The sequence below is a fragment of the Condylura cristata genome, unplaced genomic scaffold (genome assembly GCF_000260355.1).
Source record: "Condylura cristata isolate star-nosed mole 26May11 unplaced genomic scaffold, ConCri1.0 scaffold00004, whole genome shotgun sequence".
In the NCBI taxonomy this organism is placed as follows: Eukaryota; Metazoa; Chordata; class Mammalia; order Eulipotyphla; family Talpidae; genus Condylura; species Condylura cristata.
Window position 1 is genome coordinate 72,434,771 of NW_004567105.1, and position 22,294 is coordinate 72,457,064.

At 36.4% G+C, this 22,294-nt stretch overlaps 1 protein-coding gene across 4 annotated transcripts in view; it reads left to right on the plus strand.

The window, feature by feature from the left end:
• GADL1 (glutamate decarboxylase-like 1) overlaps positions 1-22,294 on the plus strand; it is a 573,172-nt gene that overhangs the window by 462,080 nt on the left and 88,798 nt on the right. For all 4 annotated transcript variants that reach the window (XM_012720584.1, XM_012720585.1, XM_012720586.1 and 1 more), the window contains 3 exons: positions 3,973-4,089; positions 9,298-9,362; positions 9,645-9,726. In XM_012720584.1, coding sequence (XP_012576038.1) covers positions 3,973-4,089; positions 9,298-9,362; positions 9,645-9,726 — 264 coding nt within the window. The remainder of the gene's footprint in view (positions 1-3,972; positions 4,090-9,297; positions 9,363-9,644; positions 9,727-22,294) is intronic.

Sequence of the window (22,294 nt, forward strand, 5' to 3'; positions counted from 1 at the left end):
CCCCGCCACCACTAAAAGAACATTAACTCATTCTCCCATAACTTTCCAATAGATTGTAGCAATGTTACATTGACGTTGGGAAGTGAAAGGCCCAGCTTCTGAGCCGGGATGGAAGACTCACTCCTCATAGAATTGCACGCTCTAAGGAAGAGGAAAATGAAAGACTCGTTCATTTTCTAAGTGTGAACATTACATTTCTGTGATTTACTCTTTACATATTTCATTAGAAGAATCTCCTTGTCCTGGGGTTAGCTATATCATGATATTTGGTTTGATGTTTTATGCTTCAAAATTTCTGCCTTTGTTGCTGATGTATTGGCTTCAGGTTCCTTCATTGTCCATTTATCTTTTTTTTTTTTTCTCCAAAATTCCATGGAGGAATAGATTGATAGTTGTCTGGTAGTACAGATTATCAGAATTCTTTAACTTTTGGATAAAATATACATTACAACCCATTTGTTCCTTGGTGAACCACGGCTGTTGCCTTCTACATTTATATTTTTTATGTAGTTTATCAGTTTTATCTTTTCTTCAGATATTCCTGCCAAAAGGAAAGCTCTTAATGTGATGAACATTGGTTGGTGAGGAATAATGGTTGTGTTTTTATATGGTTCATACAATTTCCCCCCTTTTTTCTCTCCTACACCCCACCCTACCCTTCCCTTTTCTTTCCTTCTTGAATTTTAAATGTCTCATTTCTAATGCATCCCAAACTCATGAGTGTCCATACACAGTCATGCAGCCTCAGTAACCACTAACTTAGATTCTGCTTTTCACTTACACCCCTCCCCCCACCACTGCACTAGTATGACGCAAATCCCTCACACCATACATTTCATCTATAAATTCTTCAGTATGTCTGTGGAAGATACCTACTCCTTTTTTTTTTTTAAAGAAACATGATATAATGATAAAAAATAGTAATTTCTTAATATCATGAAATACTTAGTCCATAATAAATTTTTCCTTTTGCTTTAAAAAATGCTTCAATGTTTGAATAGGATTCTAAATGTCCACTTTTGATTTATTCAGCTTATAAATCTTTTTAAATCTATAACAAGCCCCCCTCCTTTCCTTGATCGCTGCAACAGATCTGTTGAACAAACCAATCCTCGGTCCTATGGTTTTCCACATTACAGGTTTGGTGTGTTACTTCATGACTTTGAGAATCTAAATGCTTCCCTCCCCCTCTACCACCCCACTGTTCTCTATAATTCCTGTAGTTTGATGGCTGGATTTTGAAACTCAGTGAGATTCATAAAGCAATTTTCACGAGTATGCTTTCAAGAGAGGGAGAGAATTTGTACTTCCATGGTGATAGCTAATGTTATCTTTGATGATGAAATAGACTTGTGACTTCAGACACTGACAACCTACCTACTATAGACTCTGTGTTGGCCCCTCACTTCTGAATCTTGCTGCCATTGATGATCATTATATCGATCCATTATTTCATTTGGTGATATTCTAATGCATCCTCTCATTCCTTCTTCACTTTTTGGCAACATACTATAAAGAAAAACTATTCCCTCACCTCAGCTTCATTTTTCCAAGGAAACAGTTGACAGAGGCAAGACAGAGTATCAGTTTGGATCACCCCCTCCTTACCACTTTTCGTAAATCTTTAAAATTTATCCCATAAAGAGGCCAAATATATTCTCTCTTTTTAGTGTCATTAAGAATTTGTGTTCCAGTATATTCGATGTTTTCTATATCACTATAGTCTCTATTATATCCCTTGTTCATTTGTTTGTTTTGACAATGAAAGTATAAGAAACAGATATATCCTAAAGTTGAGAACTTGAAAAAATAAGTTTTTTAAAAGTGAAAATTGCTTTAGGCACATTTTAAAGTAGGGCAATGGGGTTAGAGTTGGTGTGTCTTCTCAATCTTCTTTCAAATGAGTTGAAGCTTGAGCCAGGATTCACCAAGGACAAACCTTGCACCTGTTCTGAGACAATAATGCCTGATGACTAGTTTATTTTTCTCAGTAGCTTCAGATCTAGTTGTTATTTGAAGCTTTTAACTCACATTGTTACAGATGTAGGGAATAGTACATCAACTTATCTCTTTTTTTCTTTTTGTTGGGATTCAATTCCCTGGCCAAACACAATCCATTAAAAATCTGTTGAGTAATGACCTTTGCTTGATGTCACTACAAGGAAGGTGAAAACCACAGAGACATCAGAGGTTCTACAGTGCTTATGAAGAGATAAAACACGTACACCCACTGCATATTGGAAAGTATTTTTTTAAACAAAAGTGTTCAAAATGACAGAATTTTTAAGGGAATGCAACTCATCAGCAGCACACAATCAAAACTGTTTTCACTGAATTTTCTCATTAATAGCAGGAGCTATAAGGAAGGCAAAAATCTGAAAGGTCAAGTCCAGATGACAACAGCTTAATTTCTGGGGCTAATATTTATGACTAGATTGTTTAAAAGGTGAGGAAAACCCATTAATAGGCTATAATAACTTGCATGGATATTTTCTTACAAATATCAGGATGTCATATAGTTGATAAGGAAAACCCAAACCATTAAAGATATCTTCAATGGTTTTAGTAAATTATTTTCTCAATTGGTTTTAATAATTGGTGTGAATTTGGTCTCATTTTATTGAGGTTGCTTACCTGAGGAAGGCATGATCCGTTGGTAGTTGTGTACATAGAAAATTCTCAAAACCCGTGGTCCCTAAGGGCTCCACCACTCCTGTCTCTGCTCTAAGACATTTGGGGGATCAGAGCCAGGGGATCACAACCATTTCCCAAAATGCCTTGTGAAATGGAATCCTCATGAAGCGTCACTTTCATTTTTTAGGGCCAAGTGGCCCATCTTTCTGCCCCACTTCCCCTGAGAAATTGACTCTCCAACTTCTTTATTTTCATGAGAAACGGAAATGATTCTGGTTCTAAAGCATCCCAAACCCTGACATTTAATGACACATGATAATAATACTGAAAGAAGAGCTGCACTTCAAAATAAAACTAAGGAAAAGGATAGCTATCTCCTCAATGGAGACTTAGATTGGCATGACCACATTCTTTATTTCTTAGGTGCTCCAGAATCTTAGGGTTCTCATTGCTTCCTGCGGTGCTCCAGAATCTTAGGGTTCTCATTGCTTCCTGCCATCCCCAATTCTCTACCCCCCCCCCCGCCATCTCTACCTTTTTTTTTCCTCCTCCAGCAGCCCATCTTTGCTGAGATGCTGGGATGGAGCTGCCTCTACTTGGCTGCCATAAAATCCCATATGGGCCTCAGAACCTGCTAGCGTGCTGGACTCGCCATGCATGCTGGCACGTGCCCTTCCACATGTGCCCTGTTCTCCCCTCTTTCCACTGGCCCCTGCTTATTCTATGAGATGCAGCCACCAGCTGCTTAAGCTGCATGATAAGACTGAGGCAGTTTGTCTTTTCCTGTACATTCTAATGATTTGGAGGGTACATCCGGTGAGGGTACCTTCTCGCCTCTCATGCCACTTTGTGCCGAGTACATTCTTTGTTTTGTAACTGAAGTTGCAAGAAGACAAGCACACAGACCCACGCGTTCTGCCTTCCAGTCACATCCCTTCTCACTTTGTAGAAGGACAAAGTGTCACTTTGTCAACACTCTGGGGACCTCAATAACTATCCCCAAGAAGGAGTTAGGAATCATAAAAAATGCTGGCTTGCTGTTGGGACTGAAGTTATTTACTCTATATGGATAATCGATACAACAGAAAAAGAAGAAAAAGTGTAAGTGAAAACAATGAGGTTGATTATTGATTTGGGACCAAGGATTGCTATAGTCATAACATGTCCTGTTTCCTTCACCTGTCTATAATGGCAGCAGGTTATATAAGGTAGTGATTTGGAAGGCATAATTATCCGATAAACCAAGTAGTGTCAGAAAGCACAACCCATGTGTTTTCAGCCTGCTTAGGACAAGTTCCACAGTGATGGTGACATCCTTGTGTGTGGGTCTCCTCACAGGGAGCAGCACCATTTCTCGTCTGTGCCACGTCGGGTACAACCGTGCTGGGAGCCTTTGACCCCCTGGACGAAATAGCTGACATCTGTGCAAAGCATGGTCTCTGGCTTCACGTGGACGTAAGTTCATCTGGACCACACGGCCATCTGCTTAGTTTTCTAGTCTGTGTGTGGCTTCATGTACTTAGAAGCTAGTTGTGAGATCTCCAGCTAGTTGTGAGATCTCCAGCTACTTTTATTTGTCAGAAGGAAATAAATACATTATTGTCTGTAAAGAATAAAGATAAATATGATGAGACTTGATATAAAATGATTTTTCAGGTTTTTTTTTATCCTATTTTATTTCCTCTGCACCCATAAACAATTTTCTTTGGTCCCTCGAATCCACTACTATTGAGGCAGTGGGGTAGAAGCACACTTTTAGCTATGGGGTCAAGTGACTTTGATTTAGGAGTTCTGATCTCTTTTTCATTGTGACCTGAGCTCTTTGGACTCTAGTTTCTTCACTTATAAGGAGAAAAGTGGCTGACATGGTCTGTAAAGTATCTTTGAACTCTAAAATTAGGTAATTTCAATCAGCCAGAAAATCCAAAATGCCACATTACAGAATTACTTGCTATAATTATAGCAGGTTTGATCTGGATCTATCATAGATCATTGAGAGGAACAGGGATAACTGATATTCTTTATACTTTTCTAATTAAAGAATTGGCTTTGATTTCCAATTAATTTTATAAGTTCCAAGGTGGCTTATAATACCTTTTTCCTTAATGAAAGGTAACTCTTAAAATTTACTTATCCAGGGTTAAATAGTTGAATTCAGCCCATTATGAATGCTTGCTGAAGTCTTTTTTTTTTTCTTTTTGATGAAACCAGTAGTTAATGAATTTGATTCAACCCAATAGTGGGTCTTGAACATGCTGATGAGGCTTTAGGGACTTTCCTCTGATAAATGAGTAGTTCAAAACCTCCTCATCAGGAAAAAATTTTGACTTTCTCAACATAAGGTAACTGAGCATTTGGGGGATATCTTACATATAATTTTATAGTTTGGATGATTTTATGTTTCCAAAGTAAAGTGTCTATCATATGACATGGAGAGAATTTTTTAATAGTTCAAGGCTTTTATTAAGTGTATGCTAGTATTTGGTAAAAGCAGCAGTAATATAAAGCTCACTGGAGTTATAAACTCTTTCAATCTTCCAGTACTTCAGGTAGATTATTTGCAACTTCTTTAAGTGGGATTATAGGATTTTATCTGTTCACATTTCAGCTTTTACCTTATATCTTACATTTTTTTATAAACTTGATTTTTATAGACTTAGAAGCATGATAATACATTATATGCTAACAGATAACATAAAGTGAATAATTTTTGTGACTGTGAAAATAGGGGGGAAAATCAAACACATCAGCAGTTACACTTAAAAATTCTCCTCTCATAAAAAAAGTATCAAATATGAATTATATAGTTTATATAGAAGAGAGTAACTACAGCATTTTCTAAATTGGGAATGATATTAAGAGATTTATGGGGCTTAGAGAGAATTATTATTTACAATTATGCATGAAAACCTCTCTAGATTTTCTAAAAATTAGAGGTTGCATTTTCAAAAGACATACGTTCATAAAGAAAGATTTAGATCACACAAATTATTTTATTTGTGTATAGTAGTTATCCATGAATGCCAATATTACTAGCTTAAAATTGACAACAGTTTATCTGGTTTATGAAGTAAATTAGCTCTAACATTGATTCATTGTCCCATCTTTTAATGTCTCAGGCATTGAATCTGCTAATAAAATTTTATGTAGGAGCATATAGCCTATCTTGAAGAATCTTTATATGCCCTGTGTAGTTTATTAATTTTAATGATAAAATGCAACAAAGTTGCAATAATTATTTTGACCTGTTGGGAATTTTCTAAAAGATAATTCAAACATCTTTTAAACTATTACACCTGCTATTTATTTTTAATGTAAATTATGACTGCTTGTTCTGGATTTAAAAAAAATACAACCACGTTGTCCTGTACACATCCCATAATTTATAAACTCTTTAAGATATGCTCGATTTCTTACATTTTTTTTTTTTTAAGATTTATTTATTTATTCATATAGAGCTGGGGTACAGGCCAGAGATGCGGAGGGTGAGAGGATTCACCAGAGACAGAGTGGGGAGCAGAACAGGCAGATCCAAGAAGTACACTGCTGAGGGGAGCAGTGGGCGGGTCAGGAGAGGTCTGCCACGCCATGTGGTCACCTCCGGGGCAGGCGGGGATCGAACTCATGCGGAAGTGGGTTTAGATTCTCAGTGCTTTAACCCGCTGCGCCACCAGGGAGGGCCCAATTTCTTACATTTTTTAAAAAGATTTATTTATTTATTCATACAGAACTGGGGTACAGGCCAGAGATGTGGATGGAGGGTGAGAGGATTCACCAGAGACAGAGCAGGGAGCAGCACAGGCAGATCGAGGGAGTACATTGCTGAGGGGAGCAGTGGGCGGGTCAGGAGAGGTCTGCCACACCTTGTGGATCTCGTAGGGGCAGGGGGGGATCCAGCTCATGCGGAAGTGGCTTAAGCTTCTTAGTCCTGTGCTTTAACCCGCTGCGCCACCAGGGAGGGCCCAATTTCTTACATTTTTAATATTACTGATACTGGTCTATGGATATCATTTTTTCTTCATTAGTGGGACACAAAAATGTAATGTTGATTTTTACATGTGATAGTGTCTTCAAGTTAGTTAATTACAGGCATTTTAAAAACAATTGAATACTAAAACCTTTAGTCTCATTAGAAGTTTGCCTCCAGGCTGTTTCTTCCTGCAGAAGAGAAAATGTTATTCCATCTTCTGCCCCAGACTAGGATGTCAGTCTGGGCCAGCTCTTCCCTAAAGCAGAGGTGGTGGCTGCAAACCGTGAGCTGCCCACAGGGCTGCTAACAGTCTCTCTCTGCTCTTATCCCCAGTCCCAGCAGAGGTAGCCATCAGTGTACTGAAACTCATGAACTTTACATACTGCTGATCTGCTTTCCATCCCTGCTTCCACCTTCCTTACTGCTAACTAATTAATTAATTAAAGGGGAGAAAAAGGTAAATAAAATGGTAACCATGGTTCCAAACTTCAGCATGAGCCCAGCAAGTGACAGTTCTTATTGAAATGGAAAATCCAGCTCCTTCATCATTTAAATGCTTGATTTGGGTGTTTGCAAGTTCTGGAGTTAGGAATTTTGAGAGCAAAGTTAGTAGAAGTGGGGCATCTATAGCAGAGGTGCTATTTCTCTCTTTCTAGCTCTACTGAAGAATCTGTGAAGGAGCTGTTCCTAACTATGCTGAACTTCTCTGGAAGCCAGTGGGGCTCATACCCTGAAGGAGCTCATGTGACTTTAAAATTTCAATCCAGCTCACTAGGATTGGGGAATATTATTTATTTTGGTGTGGTGTGGGGAGGGGGAGGAAGAGGAAGAGGGTGCCACCAGAGACCTGAAGAAGTGAGGGTCTGAACATAGAGTGTAAGGCAAGGACGGAAGGAATAAACAAGCATGGCTAAGCCTCACAAATTCCTCTAGTTGTCACTATAGGTTCTCAAGAAGGTTGGTGGATAAGATGAAGAAAAATAAGCCAGTAAGGATTTAGGGTGTGTCATGGAAGTAAAATAATTTAGCATTTTATCATATTAGGCACCTTAATGCCTGTGAGGCTCAAAATTTCAAAATCTGTATCAGGAAATCCTCTACTGGTTGAGAGGGAAAAAGTCTCCTGTGTGTGGAAGGCAGTTCCTTCGTCACACTTCCTTCATTGCCATTGTCGATGGTGGAGAGGACAGCAGGGATGGGATTTGACTGACAACCCCAGGTCACCTGTCTCCTATTTTGAATGCGGGGGATCTGCATGCACACCACCTGTAGAAACTCGTGGGGTTATTGGAGACATCAGTTTGTGGAAGCGGGGCTGGAACTCAGGTGAGGCAAGCGAGCTGCCCAGGGCTTAGGTGAAGGAGTCCTTCACCTGGGGCAGTGGAAGTCCCTAGCTCTGATGGTGAACCTCCACAGTTGCACCCCCTCTGGGACCCACTCATGACATCTTGACCCCGGTTCTAAGTGAGAAACATTTTAAGTGACCTTATTGCTCATTAATGGGCTCAGCTTTGTGACATTTTGAGGATCAGAGAGGCATGTCCTGTCATTTCCTTCCATCTTCCATATCCCTGCTGTACTCAAGTCTTCTTTCTCTTTCTAAATTCTATGCTAAAAATAGGATAAGTTATGCCAACTTCCTAGACATCTTCTAAACTCACTTCCTGCCTGTGGTACTTCCCTAACCCTCAACTGTGCATCCTGTGCTCCAGCATTGACCTAGTAGATGCTTGCCTTCCCTAAGTTATGATGCTATCCTTGAAAAAAAAAAGGAGGGGGGGAGGGGCTTTGGCCTAAGAGCAGAGCTGGCTTACTACCTGTGAGATTATGGACAATTTACCTACCTCCTCTGAACTCCAGTTTCACTCTAAAAAATCAAGGTGATAATTCCATCCTTAATATAATTATGTGGCTTTAAACAATACTGGAGAGCATTCAATATAGGCCAAGCTAGTCCCACACGTTCCCTCGCTTCTGTCCACTATCCTGTAATTTAGAAAGTAGCTGTCTCAATATAAAGAATCAGTCTGACTTTCTCCCTTCCTTCCCTCCAGATCTATTGATTATGGGATTTCCTTTCATTTCCTTAGTCTCCTTTCCCCTCTTCACTCACATTTACCTCTCCAATGAATGACCTCCCAACTCCCAAGAATCTTTTCTCCCATCCTCACAGTTTTGATTTGCAAACATTCCTGAAAACACTTCGCTGAAGATAGCCATTTTTTCATGAGTTGACTACACTGCCATCTAGCTCATCCTCATTGGTGAGAGTTCCTTTGGTCCCTTCTGTCCACCTTTTTCATACAGAATGCCAGCTCGTGCCTCATGTCTTGTTTTTGCCATGTGCATATCGTGCTTGCTATTTAAGGATATTGTCTATTTTAAATTCGAAAAGAGTGTAGGGTCTGTGTCTTCTGAAACTCTTTCATCCATTCACAAATCAAAACAAATTTCATTATGGTGTGTGGTTTTACAATCTAAAGGTCAGTGGAGGTGAATCTGTTGTGATGAGATTCTGCTGGTCTGATTTAGGCCCTGAGCTTAATCTCCTGGAGTCCAAACTGATTAACATTGACTTAAAGTGTCAAATAAGACAGATTAAAGTTGCCACTGAGGATTTTCTATGACAATGGACTGATAACAAATAACATTACAATAACATTATTTTGGCATATATCTGTATATCTCAACAGGCTTCTTGGGGTGGCTCAGCTTTGATGTCAAGGAAATACCGAAAGCTTCTGCATGGCATCCACAGGTAACAGCAACTGTAAATATCGTTTCCCAGGCATAGAGCAAGGGAATTTTCTGGGTCTTTGCCCACTTAATTGACATTTTGAAAGTCGGCAAAAATAAAAATAATTGTCTTGCTTAAAAAGAAAAACAAAACTTTAAAGACCTTAAACCACTCATATAAGAATCCTGTAGGATACTGACTTGTGTCTTGAATATAGATGTGGCAAGTAGTAGAATTCTTTCTGCCAGTAGAAACTAACTGCGACCCACCCCTCCCCTGCCCTTTCTTTATTTAACGTAACAGAGCTGACTCTGTGGCCTGGAACCCACACAAGATGCTGATGGCTGGAATTCAGTGCTGTGCTCTTCTTGTAAAAGACAAATCTGTGAGTTTTCCTCTTTTAGTCTTTGGGCAATGAAGGAGTTAAATTTTACTATATTTTCAGAGGTCCCATTTTTTATTATTTTTTGGTACCTTGGAGCAGACGTAGATGACAGTTTCTGGTTAATGTTGGTAGCATCAGAAGAAAAGATAAATTGGTCTAGATAAAAGATCCAGTGTTTCTGCTCAGGTAATTTTGTGGATTTGATTTAGGTATCATATAATGTCATTAGTTACAGCAAATGGTCGCTCTCATTCTCATTTGGATTATAGTTGGAAACTCAGTTTTAAACATTGCCAAGATTTTTTTTCTCCTTGATTAAGTCTGGGATTTAAGTTATCTTGAAACTTCTGCTTGCTGAAAAAGTGGAACAGATGTGTGTCATACATTAAATTGAATGCTTAATATGCTTAGCTGGAGCTTAACAGGCCGTTTATATGGGAAGATGTTAGTTCTGGGCTGATCATGGAACACTGATTTATTAAAGGATTGATTGTCTCAAGTGGTTGGTACTTAGCTTCCTTTGGAACATGGGGGAGAGTTGGGAACTAGTCTGTATTACTATGAGGCAAATGGGAAAAGAATTGTTAAGACTCTTCTTGGCTAAAGGTAGAGACCTTGAGTTTTCTGTGGGTTAAATAAGGATCCTTGTGGGAAATGGGCCAGGCTGGGAAGTGCCACTTCATTCTTAGAAATGCCTCCTCAAGATCTGCATGTGGCATGTGGGTGATCTTTCTCAGCCATCTGTTTACATTTTTTTTCCCCCTTAGGGGACTCCCTTTGCCAATGTGAAAGTCAATTTTTTCTTTTTAAGGAATTTTTATCTCAAATGAAAACCACATTTAAAACTTGAACCTTAGTCTTGTGCAGATAGTTACAACTCTCTTTTTAAAAAATTGTGATATTTGTAGCACAAATATTAGGGTCTTGTGTGTTTTGATATGACCAGATAGAATGTCCAGCAGAAACTGTGAATAGATTCTACACTGAAGATACTGACACTTTCTGAAATCTGAATCTACTCCTTACTGTGTCGTTAGATTGTCTACAGTTGAGTGCCATTGACTGTACTCAGTTTTTTTTCATGTAAATTTTTGAAATTGTAGAGCACCTTCATGTTATAACTGAAAGTATTTTAAGATGACTCTAGTATTTGTGAACCAAAGACCATACTCAACTTGCTTAAATAGTGAAGATGAAGAGTTAGGGGTAAGTGGGTTTTCCTGTGGTCTGGTCGCAAGAACAACATAAGTGAGGTAGGCATTTTACATCTGCTTTCTCCCTAATCAGCTTCTCTGAATGACATCTCCACTATTGGTGTGAGCTTTCAGGCATAGAAAATTTAAACCAAAAATTTTACAATGACACTTTTACATAGCTTCCTAGTTTTTATACATTTTCTTATTGAATGATATTTTAGTGTTTTGGGGAAGAATTGATTTACATTTATGTGCTTAGGGCAATTTAAAATTTTCTGGATCATCTAACTATATAACAGGGGTCAAAGTTTTATAATTTTAAAGGAATCCATTCTGGATCTCAACAAAAATAATAATACCCATATCTACTCACATAGCAGGAATTAAGAGTTTAGGAAAATTGTATTCATTGTGCAAAGAATTGAGCACTTTCAAAAATTGCCTATTTATTTTGGATGAATGGCTAAACAAATTGACCAGAATAGAAAACTGAACTATGAGATTTGAGCTTTGACAATCAGCTGAAGAAATTTTGTACTAGCAGTTTTCTGTCTCATTTGTACTTATTTTTCTGCCTCTGTTGTTCTCTTTCATGTTCATTTGTTCCTTCATTCATTCAACCAACCAGCACTAACTGACTGCCTAGGTAGGCCAGCCACTGTGCTGATTCTGTGCTTATAAAATAGTCACATTCTCCATAATCAAAGTGTTTGTAATCTCACAGAGAAGACAATGCATCCATTGTACACATTTAATTCTTTAATTACTATTTTGATAAATGCGCTGAAGAAAGTGCCAGACGCTGTTAACTGCATGTATTCTACAGTCATTCCAAACCCCCTCCCTTATACTCATCTAATCAGTCTCCCTTGCAGCTGACAGTCACCAGATAAGGCTAATATGATGGAGAGGGATGGTGATGGAGGCTCTTGGGAATGGGTTGACATTCTGCTAGAAATGATATATGCAAGAGGAGATCATTCTTCTATACTTTCTACCTTTAATACAGTTGCACTAGAATGTGACTCATGGAGCTCTGAATCACCCTATATCCATAAAACCATGACCCTATATTGAAAAGTGAACATGCACTGAGTGGCAGAGCAGAAAGAGAAAGCCTGGTTCTCTTGGGTAATGACTTTGAAATATTGCACTAATCCTGGAAGTGCCTGCTTCCAAATTTGGTTTTGATATGAAGTAATAAGTGTCTTTATCACTAAAATTATTTCCTTTGGGTGATCTTTAACATGCAGCACAAAATAATCCTATCCTAACTGATAGAACAAACAGTTTGATACTCTGACAATACTAACAGGAAGGCCTGAGATATTCCAGGTGGAAGGGAAAACATGCACAAAACTAATTGGAAAGGTCCCTTTTGTTTTATAAACAAAGGCATTGATTGCTGTTGAAGTCTGGAGAATGATGCTAAAAACTGCATCAGATGAACTACAAGATTAGTGATTAGACTATGCAGGAACTTAAAATCTATTTTAGTGGTTTCAGACTTGATGTTCAGAGCAATAGAAGAATTTTAAACCTTGGAGTAACCCAATGACACTTTAAATGAAAATATTGTATTGGCAGTGGCAAGAATGGATGCAAGGATAAAAAGTCTTATAGTATCAACCAAGAGTTGATAGGGGTGAGGGAATTCAAATATGTGATGAAATTTAAGCTATATTTATAATTTATTAAGGTAGCATTAAGGTAGCATTGCATTATGTAAGTTTCATTTGTGCATCATCATACATCAATAGCTATATATTTTAGATACTCTAAAAGTCCAGTTCTGTCCTTCACTGTATGGCTAACTCCCTTTTAAAAGGAACTGGTACATCCTCTTTCTCCTTTCCCTACTGGTAACATTAATTTGGTCTTAATGTCCAAAGCTCTGTTTTTGTTTCATTTAGATTATGCATTTGTTTGGTTTCTCTATACACCACCTATAAGTGGTGCCATGCTTTCTTTTCTTCACATGTTTTTTTTTTTTGACTAAGTGTAACATTTTTTGTATCCATCTCTGTTGTCCTTATTGACAATATTTCATCTTTCTTTAAAAGCAGAGCAGTATTCTATTGTGTGTCTACACCCCATCAAGATATATTTTAACTGTCAAATAGCCAGGTTTGACTAATCAGTTACCAATGGGAGATGAGGAAGAAGCAGATATCATGACTGACTCTCTTACACTGATACAGCAACTGAGGACATGATATTTAAGTAGATGGCCACTGGGTGAAATTTTGGAGTGAAATATCTTGATTTTAGCTTTGACTGTATTAATGAGGTATTCAAGTGAAGGGGTCATGTAGGGAGTTGACAGATGGATTCATAGCTAGGAAAAGAGGTCTGGGCCAGAAAAGTATACGAGGGAATTATTACTACATAGGTGATAATTGAAATTATAGAAATAAAGTGAATAGCCTTGGGAAGAACTGCAAAGTAAGAAAAGAATGTAGAACTTATCCCTGAAGAACTTGAATCTATACAGTGTGCAAAGCAGAAAGTATGCCCACTAAGTCAAAATGGCCAAGGAAGGTCATTGAAAAATTACATCTTTCATCCTTCCTATTGGATCTGCAATGTCACCTCCTTCAGAAAGAGTTCCCAGACTGACCAAGTGTTTCCTTCTCTAAAATGTTCATTGTGATTTGTAATTATAATTTCTCATGTATTACCTTTCCCTTCCACTAGAAGGTAAGCTGTATAAATAAGGTCTCTGCCTTTATAATTACCACTGTATACCCAGGGCGTGGCAAGGATTTATTGAAAAAGGAAAAAAAAAATCACTGAAAAATTTAATGATTAAAGAACTTAAAGATCCTCAGAAATATCTGTCTTCTGTTGGCAATAATTAGGAGTTTTCCAGTTTCTCCTCCAGCTCAAATTATTACTTTTGAGAACTCTGAGATAACAATGATTAAAATTATAGCTGATGAGCCTTATTGCTTAGATCCTAACAAAAGACTTGAGCATGCCTCCAGCAGTAATTGATGAGTAGTGATTTTAATTTGGACTTACTTCTGCAATTAATGTAAGGGGATAACTCTAGTTAAAAGAAAGCAAATTACTTAGTGAAAATACTTCTGTGAAGGGAAAAACTAATTCCCTAATTTGTACCCTCAAAGCCCTGACATTCACAGTGCTGCTTTCCTGATTGACTAACTGGTAGTGTTTGCATTTTTAATTTCCGTATGAGGAAAGAGGATTGTTTCAGAAATGAAGCAGAGCTATTTCTGAGTTCTAAGGTCCCTAACCTTTTTGTATCCTACAGATAAAAAGAAAATCAGTAATTTAAAAACGTGAAATTTTAGATAGGTGGACTTCAGATGGAAATGCTGCATCTACATGACTGTTTAGGATCAAAGGAAATTTTGATGTTCATCTAAACTAAAAGGCGCTATAGTCTGGATCAGTTGCATGGATGAAAAATTTCAATATTGACTTTTTGATATTTATTTGAAGGGGTTTTTACTTTTCATCAGCCTGACAGAAATATGAGAACATGAATTATGCTAATAAGATGTCTTTTTGAGTATAGATTATTCTATATTTCTGAGTCTCTTTATCATCTAATATAAACTCACAGCACTTGCTGTTTAACCTAGCAACTACAGAAAATTTAACAGACATATTTATTTAGAAAGATTATGCATACATATTTTTATCATGTATACTTTTATATATTTATTTTACAAGTAATTTGTATTCATCATAGACAAATAGGGAAATTCACATGTAGAGAAAGATGAAGAAAAAGAGAGATAGGATGCAAATATCTGAAGATGTCCTGTTATGTTTTTTCTTATGCACATATACATTCAAGTGTACATATGTGCATGTACTTCACCTAAAATATTGTAACATTTCAATGTTAGCATGCCTTTTCTATTTAAAAAGATTGTGATCTTGCTCCATGTCAATATTTTATACATTTTAATTTGCCACATAGTAATATGCTATAATTACCTTAGCCATCCCCCTATTACTACATGATAGTCACCCCCTATCATGAGAAGGTGAAAGGATAACATCACCAATGTTAAGAGTTGCATGTGTTGTAAATCCATTGTCTTTCTCCACCAAACAAACCAGTAAAGTTGGGTTTTAGCATCTATTAGTTGGTATTAAGGTTGTCGTTAACTTGTGCAAGAAGATTTGCAGTCTTTGAGATCCATGTTCCATATCACATGATATACTAATTTTGTTGTGCACTGTTTCTCCAAGAAATGTGTTGTTGCATAATGCTTAGTGCAATATCTGATTTCAGTTATTAGTTGCCATCTAGTCATAAGTGGGTGCAAGTCCCAATGCAGGACTTGAGCAGGTTACCATAACCACCTTTCCACAGGTCTGGAAATTTATAAGGAGATTCTGAGTTTTGAAGGGCAGAAGAGGTTTTACTCAATATTTGCCGTAGTTCTAGCCCATTGTTTAAAACAGCAAGGAGTACTCAATTAATACGCAGTAAATGTGTTTCCTGAAGTGAACTGAATATTTGTTTCTCTCCAATATCATCAAATGGTAATATGTTTAAATATTTTTGCCTAACATGTAAAGTGATATGTTCTTTACCATAATAAACTGATCTCATCAAGTCTTAAAAAGGGTCCCCTCTTAGTCATACATAGGAATTTTGTTTTTGAAAGGATGTAGAAAGTGTCTGTCTTCTCCATATGGTTTGACATATCCATTACCTCTGCATATCCCACTTCATATTGGCACTTAAGAAAAAGTCTGTAACGGTGCCAACATTTGGCCTTTTACCTACATGCCTCAGAGAGCAATAATAAATCAATGACTCATGTTTTCCATTTTCAGAAACCATATTGTCTTTCCCCTAGAAATTTATTTTTGCTTTAGTGTCTAATGATGCTGTTCTTTATTGGAGATTGGACAAGTGGAAGAGATACTTGCTTTTCTAAGGTTCCCTGGGTCCTCTCCTGACCCCTTCTAGTGATCAGGATGGCATTCACAATCTGCGAGTGTGCTGGTTGCAGTTGTTTTTAATGTTGGATGCAAGAACTTGGCCAAGAATTTCCCAATTTCATCCTTGAGTTCCTTTAGAACTCTTGGGTGACTGCCACCTGCTCCTACTGCTGAAGCTACATTTATTTTATCAGTTTGACTTAGAGGAGTTGGGGTGTTGCCCATGAATGGATTTAACATCTTCTGCCAGCCTATTTCTGGTGATTCCTAACATCGTGGAAATCATTCTGATATTCTTCCGGGTGAACGCATTCTCCATGGCAGCCATCCGCTTCAGATGGGACTCTAGCCTTTGATTCTCTGCCAGTCATCCTGGAAGACTTCAGTTTTACTAAAAAATGGCCAAAGTGAAAAAAGTATTTAATTCTATTTTTGTGACCTGTTGGCATCTCTGATTTAACAAAAACTAGCAGTTGAAAATATCTATCCCAGAAAAAAAAAATTCTATTTATGGATTGTTTTCTTTCTTTTTTTTTTTTTTTGGTACAAGCTTTATTAGGATACCCTAAAGTAGGAGAGCAATAGAAGACTATAGAAGTTAAAACAAGGGTCAGGGTAAGGACATAAAAGGAAACCTGGAATGAAGCTAATAGAATAATTCATGCCATAGTTATCATGCTATACTTGCTTGGTAGTGGGGTAAAATTTGGTTTCAGCACTAAAAAAATGTTTTAATTGGATTATTTTTTTATTGAGGTAACACTGATTTACAATACTGTAAAATGACTTGATAGTATGTGTTCATACCTCTTGAATTGTGTATTATCACACCAGGCTTACTTCGAAAGCATCCATCATGAATTGCAAACATCTGCCTTTTGTTTTATTTTTATGTTTTTGCCTTTTATTTTAGTATTATATTTTCACTGCGACATGACTTTCTCTTCCATTTATACCTCTTGTGTGATGCTTGAGATCCTTTTGACTTCTTAGAATAAATTGTTCCATTTGTTTTCCCTTGTACAATTTTAGTTGTCATAGTTGTTATTTTCTAAGGAAGATATATATAAAAAAAATGCCTGGCACTCCTAATTCAAACTTGCTAGTTTGTTGTTTCAATGCCAAGAACTTTCAGCGTGTCAGTTTTTTTCTGAAATTTTCTTTGATAGCAATTCAAAATATCAGTATAAATCCATGTGACTAAAATCAGTCTTCCAATTTTGTAGATAACTCATATAAATAGAGATTATTTTACATTAACTTTCAATAATTATACCTACACCTTAATTTTTACAGGGCCATAGAATAAAGAAATTGATTGTGCAATGAGGAAAAGCAAATTCTTTATAATAGTCCCCATATGTTTATACTGAGGTGCATGTAACTTTTCCATGCAAATACACTATTTATCTTCATGAACCCTTACACAGAAGACATACATGTCTTTAGGTTTTTCTGTTGTTGATGGAATCATAACTTAGTTGCAAAAGAAATTCAGTATATCATCCGGTAGCTCATTAGGAGAGGTTAGTTGGGGAAGATGTCAGTTTTTTGTAATTAATTATAAAGTTAAAATATAAAATGTCCATAAATGTACAAAAGTGCCCATTTATTACATAAAAAGAATAATGAGACAATTTTCCACAGAGATTAAACAAAGCACTTACCCAGAGGCCCAGCGACTATGTATGTGCTGCTTTATGTTGACTTCCTTGCTTTTCTCTGTAGTCATGTGTCCTCAAATAATAGTTTCCTCTTTTACAATTTGTGTTGGAATTACACAATAGTACTTCTTTGGTCTGGCTTTATTCTGTGCTGAAACTTACCGTACTGTGACACAATCTGATGTTTTTAAACTGGTTTAGGTTGTTCCATATGAATGTATCACAATTTGTTTATCCACTTTACTGTTGATGTATTTTTCAGTTATTCCAATTGTGGGCTTTTACAAAATTTGCTATGAACATTTTTGTGCACACATCTTCATTGCTTGATTTATTCCTGAGATCCCAACTGGTATAACTTTTCTTAGAGACCATATTTAGGATTTTTGTGGTAGAGTAAAAGGTAACATAGTCTCTTAGACGGCATTTTGAAAATGTCTGTTTCCTTTTTGCTGTCAGAAACTTTCAGAATTTTAGTGATTTGGGTGTTTTCTTTTGCCTTCTGTTGTTGTGTTAGGAAGTTTACTGATAAACTGACTTCCTTCTTTGGCTTCTTTTAAAATTTTCATGCTTTCTTGTTTTTTTGCTGTTTATGCTCTAAATCTGGAATTTGTATTGCTATCTTGTTTTGGCTTTACTTGGCTTCTTGAAACTGGATTTATATTTCATAATTACTTAACACCAGCCACTTAGTTAGTTTACCTCCTTTTGCCTTTCTTGTTTTTAGCAAGCCAACTAAATGTATGTTATACTTTACCTGTTTCTTCTCTTATTCTATTTTGTATGTATCATAATTTCATCCTTCCTTGCTTAATTGTTGACTTTGAAGACCTATCTTGAAGTTTACTCATTCTCCCCTGGGCTGTGTCTAATGTGCTGTTAATGTCATCCCTTGAATTTACTTTATTATTGTCTTTCTTTTTTGTAATTTTTAATTGAGTCTTTTCCACATATGTAATGTCTGTAGATTGTAAACATAGATTTACAACCAGTCTCTGTTAATTATAATATCTAGATTCCCTCTGTTAATACTAGTGTATTTTTACCTGTTATTTCTGACTTTCATATTGTCTACAGAAACTCTTTATAATCTTTGATGCTTACTGAGTATTTTATTTTTTAAAAATCACCTTTAAGATTCATTACCTATGGTGAAGTCATTTTTCTTCACAGAGGATTTTATGTCATTCTTGTGGTCTAGGACCAGGGCTTGAGCTTTTCTGGAAATCCAGAAATCCCCACTCTGACTCTTGTCTTACTGTTCTCCCTCTGTTTGAACATATCCCTGGGTTAGAAACATGTCTGGCTTTCTTCTTTGAGCTCTGATCTTCTCCTTATACTTTATTGCTGTCTTGTGTAGGTCTACTGTGCTTTTCATTAGATGCAGATTTTATGTTTATTTCCCACATTTGTTGTTGTCTTCAGTAGAACATCTCCAATGACCTAGTCTTAGATTTCTAATGGATATATATATATTAGGCTAGGCATTTTAGTAATCAGCTGCTTTTCAGCCCTGCCTGTGGGAATAAGTATATCCATTAATATATTCATTCTTGCATTTATCCTGCAAATATGCATAACTTTCTATGTATTAAGTAGGGAAGACAGAATGCCTCCTTACATGAACTGAAAGACATGGGGGAAATATTTTAAGCAAAAAAGTTGAAAGGTGATACCCTTTCTTTATAGAATACAGTGAAAAACAGCTATTTGGGGGAATATAGATCAGTTAAAAGAACATCATACAGAGGAGACTGGTTTAGAAAACTTAGTTGCAGTAAGTTTACTTTTAAAATATATTATTGGTATAGAATCAAGTATATTGAGAAACATAAGGTCACTTTAGACTGCTAGCCAAAGTGAATCATTTAAAATTCTCTTGATGGTTGCACATCAATACATTACTGACTCTATGCTGACAAACATAGATTAAGTGTATTTTGCTTCTATAACCAGCCTCTTTCTGTGCTCACTCCTACCCCTATGATATGATCTAAGAAACTATCTCTGTTCATGAGAATATTCATTTCTTTACTGGTCATGACCATTTTCATGGAAGCAGTTAATTTAGCACCTCGAGATTCATTCAGAAGTGTGCTTTTATGAAGTACTTGTTCTATATTATTTTAGATATAAGCTAGGAAGTTTTGTAGGGTATAATGAGGTTCTTATATAAGACATTATATACATAAAAGTGAAATTAATCTAAATAAGTGGCTCATTGTATATCTTAATTTTGTCCAACAAATGGTAGTACCATGCAAAATACAAAATAGTCAATTAAAAAACACTTTCTGGGCCCTCCCTTCTTTAACAGCAGGTTAAAGAAGCTAAAACCACTTCAGCATGAGTTCGATCCCTGCCCCAGAGTGACCTACATGGCGCAGCAGACCTCTCCTGACTGCCTGCTGCTTCCCTCAGCAGTGTACTTCTTCAGTCTGCTCCCCACTCTGTCTCTGGTGAATCCTCTCACTGTCCCTGCACCTCTGGCCTGCACCCCAGTTGTGTATGCATAAATAAATAAATCTTTAAAAAGAACAAAATGGTGAGAATCTAGAATAGATCTATATAAAATCAGCCTTTAAATAAAATTAGTGTTAAGCTGCATTACAAATTTTTGTTTTATAAGACATCAAAACTCAGTTAAGAGGGGAAAAAATAGCAGTAAATAACTTCTAGTGGGACAAGAATACAAAACCAGAGTGAACTTTTTAATGACTAAAATGAGGTCTTTGTTCAATGCTATCATCTGGCATTTTGCATCTGTCTGTCTACTATATAGTTTCTGAAAGAGCTCCCTGATTTTTAACCAAGTTCAATACCCTCCTTAACAAAAAATAGTAAGATACCACTTCAGTCACTTCTGCTGCTCTGTTCTTTTCCTTGTGATAGCTAATAGAATCCCAGAAAACCATCCTACCAAGAAGTTTTATCCATGTGTTTGGTAGATAACTGTTAAACATTAAAGATATATTTGCATGATCATGGCTGATTTGCAAACCAGATTTACTATTACAAAATATGCCTGATCCTAGTTCACCTCCAGGGCAGGGATTGAACTTATGCTGAAGTGGTTTTAGCTTCTTAGTGCTGTGCTTTAACCCTCTGCACCACCAGGGAGGGCCCAAAAAGTGAGTACAGTCAGCAGCCTTAGTCAGACACAGCTTCAAATATGACACAGAATCAAAGAGGTTGATGTTAGTTGCAGGATGAATTTTTAAGATGCCTTTCTTCCTTTGCACATGACAATGCTTCCCACTTTCTGTCCCATCCAGACAATTACTATAATTATATCTGCTCCCGGAAACAGTGACTTTGTTGGAAAGAAAGAAAATGAAAGAGAATGTTACTATTTTCTTCAGTGGGGAGATACTGATATTTGGAATGTTCATTCAATGAGGATCAATATGGTGATCATACTTTATGTTTATTTTTCATTTTTTTCCATGTGATTAAAATTTTAAAAATCAAAGGCACTAAAATTTTATCCATAAATATTTCAGCTCCATAGAATTTTAGTACTTTTTCTCATAGATAATCTGCATATGATTTGTCAGGATTATTTATAAATTTTTGTATTTATTGATATCATCTTTATACATTACATTATATCATACAAGATATAAAGTATCTTGTATGGATACTTGGAAAAAATCTAATTACAAATGCTTGTATAGAGGGAAAGTTTCAAGGTTTTTACAGTGGCCACACCAGCTTTAGTATTAGTTCTCAAAGATGTAAGGTTGCTTTTTTGCATTTTCTAACTATATAATCATATCAACATATAATTTAGTTTTCTTCCTAGCAACTAATGCTGATCATCAGAATAATAGTAAATAGTATAAGCTTTTTTTTAGTGATTTTATTTTATTTTGTTTTAAATTTATTTATTTATGTATACAGAATTGGGGTACAGGCCAGAGGTGCAGGGGCAGTGAGAAGATTCACCAGAGACAGAGTGGGGGAGTCGAATAGGCCAACTGAGGAAGTACACTGCTGAGGGGAGCAGTGCGCAGGTCAGGAGAGATCTGCAACACCATATGGGTCACTATCCTTGCCAGGAATCAAATTAGTGCTGAAGTGGCTTTAGCTTCGTAGTGCTGTGCTTCAGTCCACTGCACCAGCAGGGAGGGCCCTTTTGTGATTTTATTAAAGACGCATTAGGATATACATATTTTATACATCCTCTTGTATAAAATCTAGGAATGAATATTGAGTTTTACTGTATTTCTTTTTATTAGCTAATAAGATAATTCTATCATTTTACTTTTTGAACAAAGTTAAATGTGTCCTAATAGATTATATGCATTATTGGTTAACCTTATTTTTTTGTAGTAAATTACTTCAGAACAGTGATAGATTTGTTTATTTAAGTTTTTGCCTCTATATACATGATTGATCTACTCTGTGTTACCTTGAATGGATCTGACTGCTAGTTTTAAACTGTTTTCTTTGTCTTAGAATAATTATTATAGCACAGAGAGTACTAGGCTTTAAAATTGTTCAGAAAAATCAGTCATAAAAATCTTACTTGGAAATTTGAATGAAGGTAATTATTTCATTGAGTGTTCATTTTCCCTATTTTTAGTAGACTATTACGCTCTACTTGATTCAATTTTAAGAACATGTTTTCTCAAATGTTATTATATCTTACTGAGATTTTCAAATACTTTAGCAGTATGTATGCTATTCCTTCATCATTTTAATCCCATTTTTGCTTTATATCTTTGCCTGAAGTCTTGAGTTTTAAAATATATATTCTCTCTCTCTCTCTCT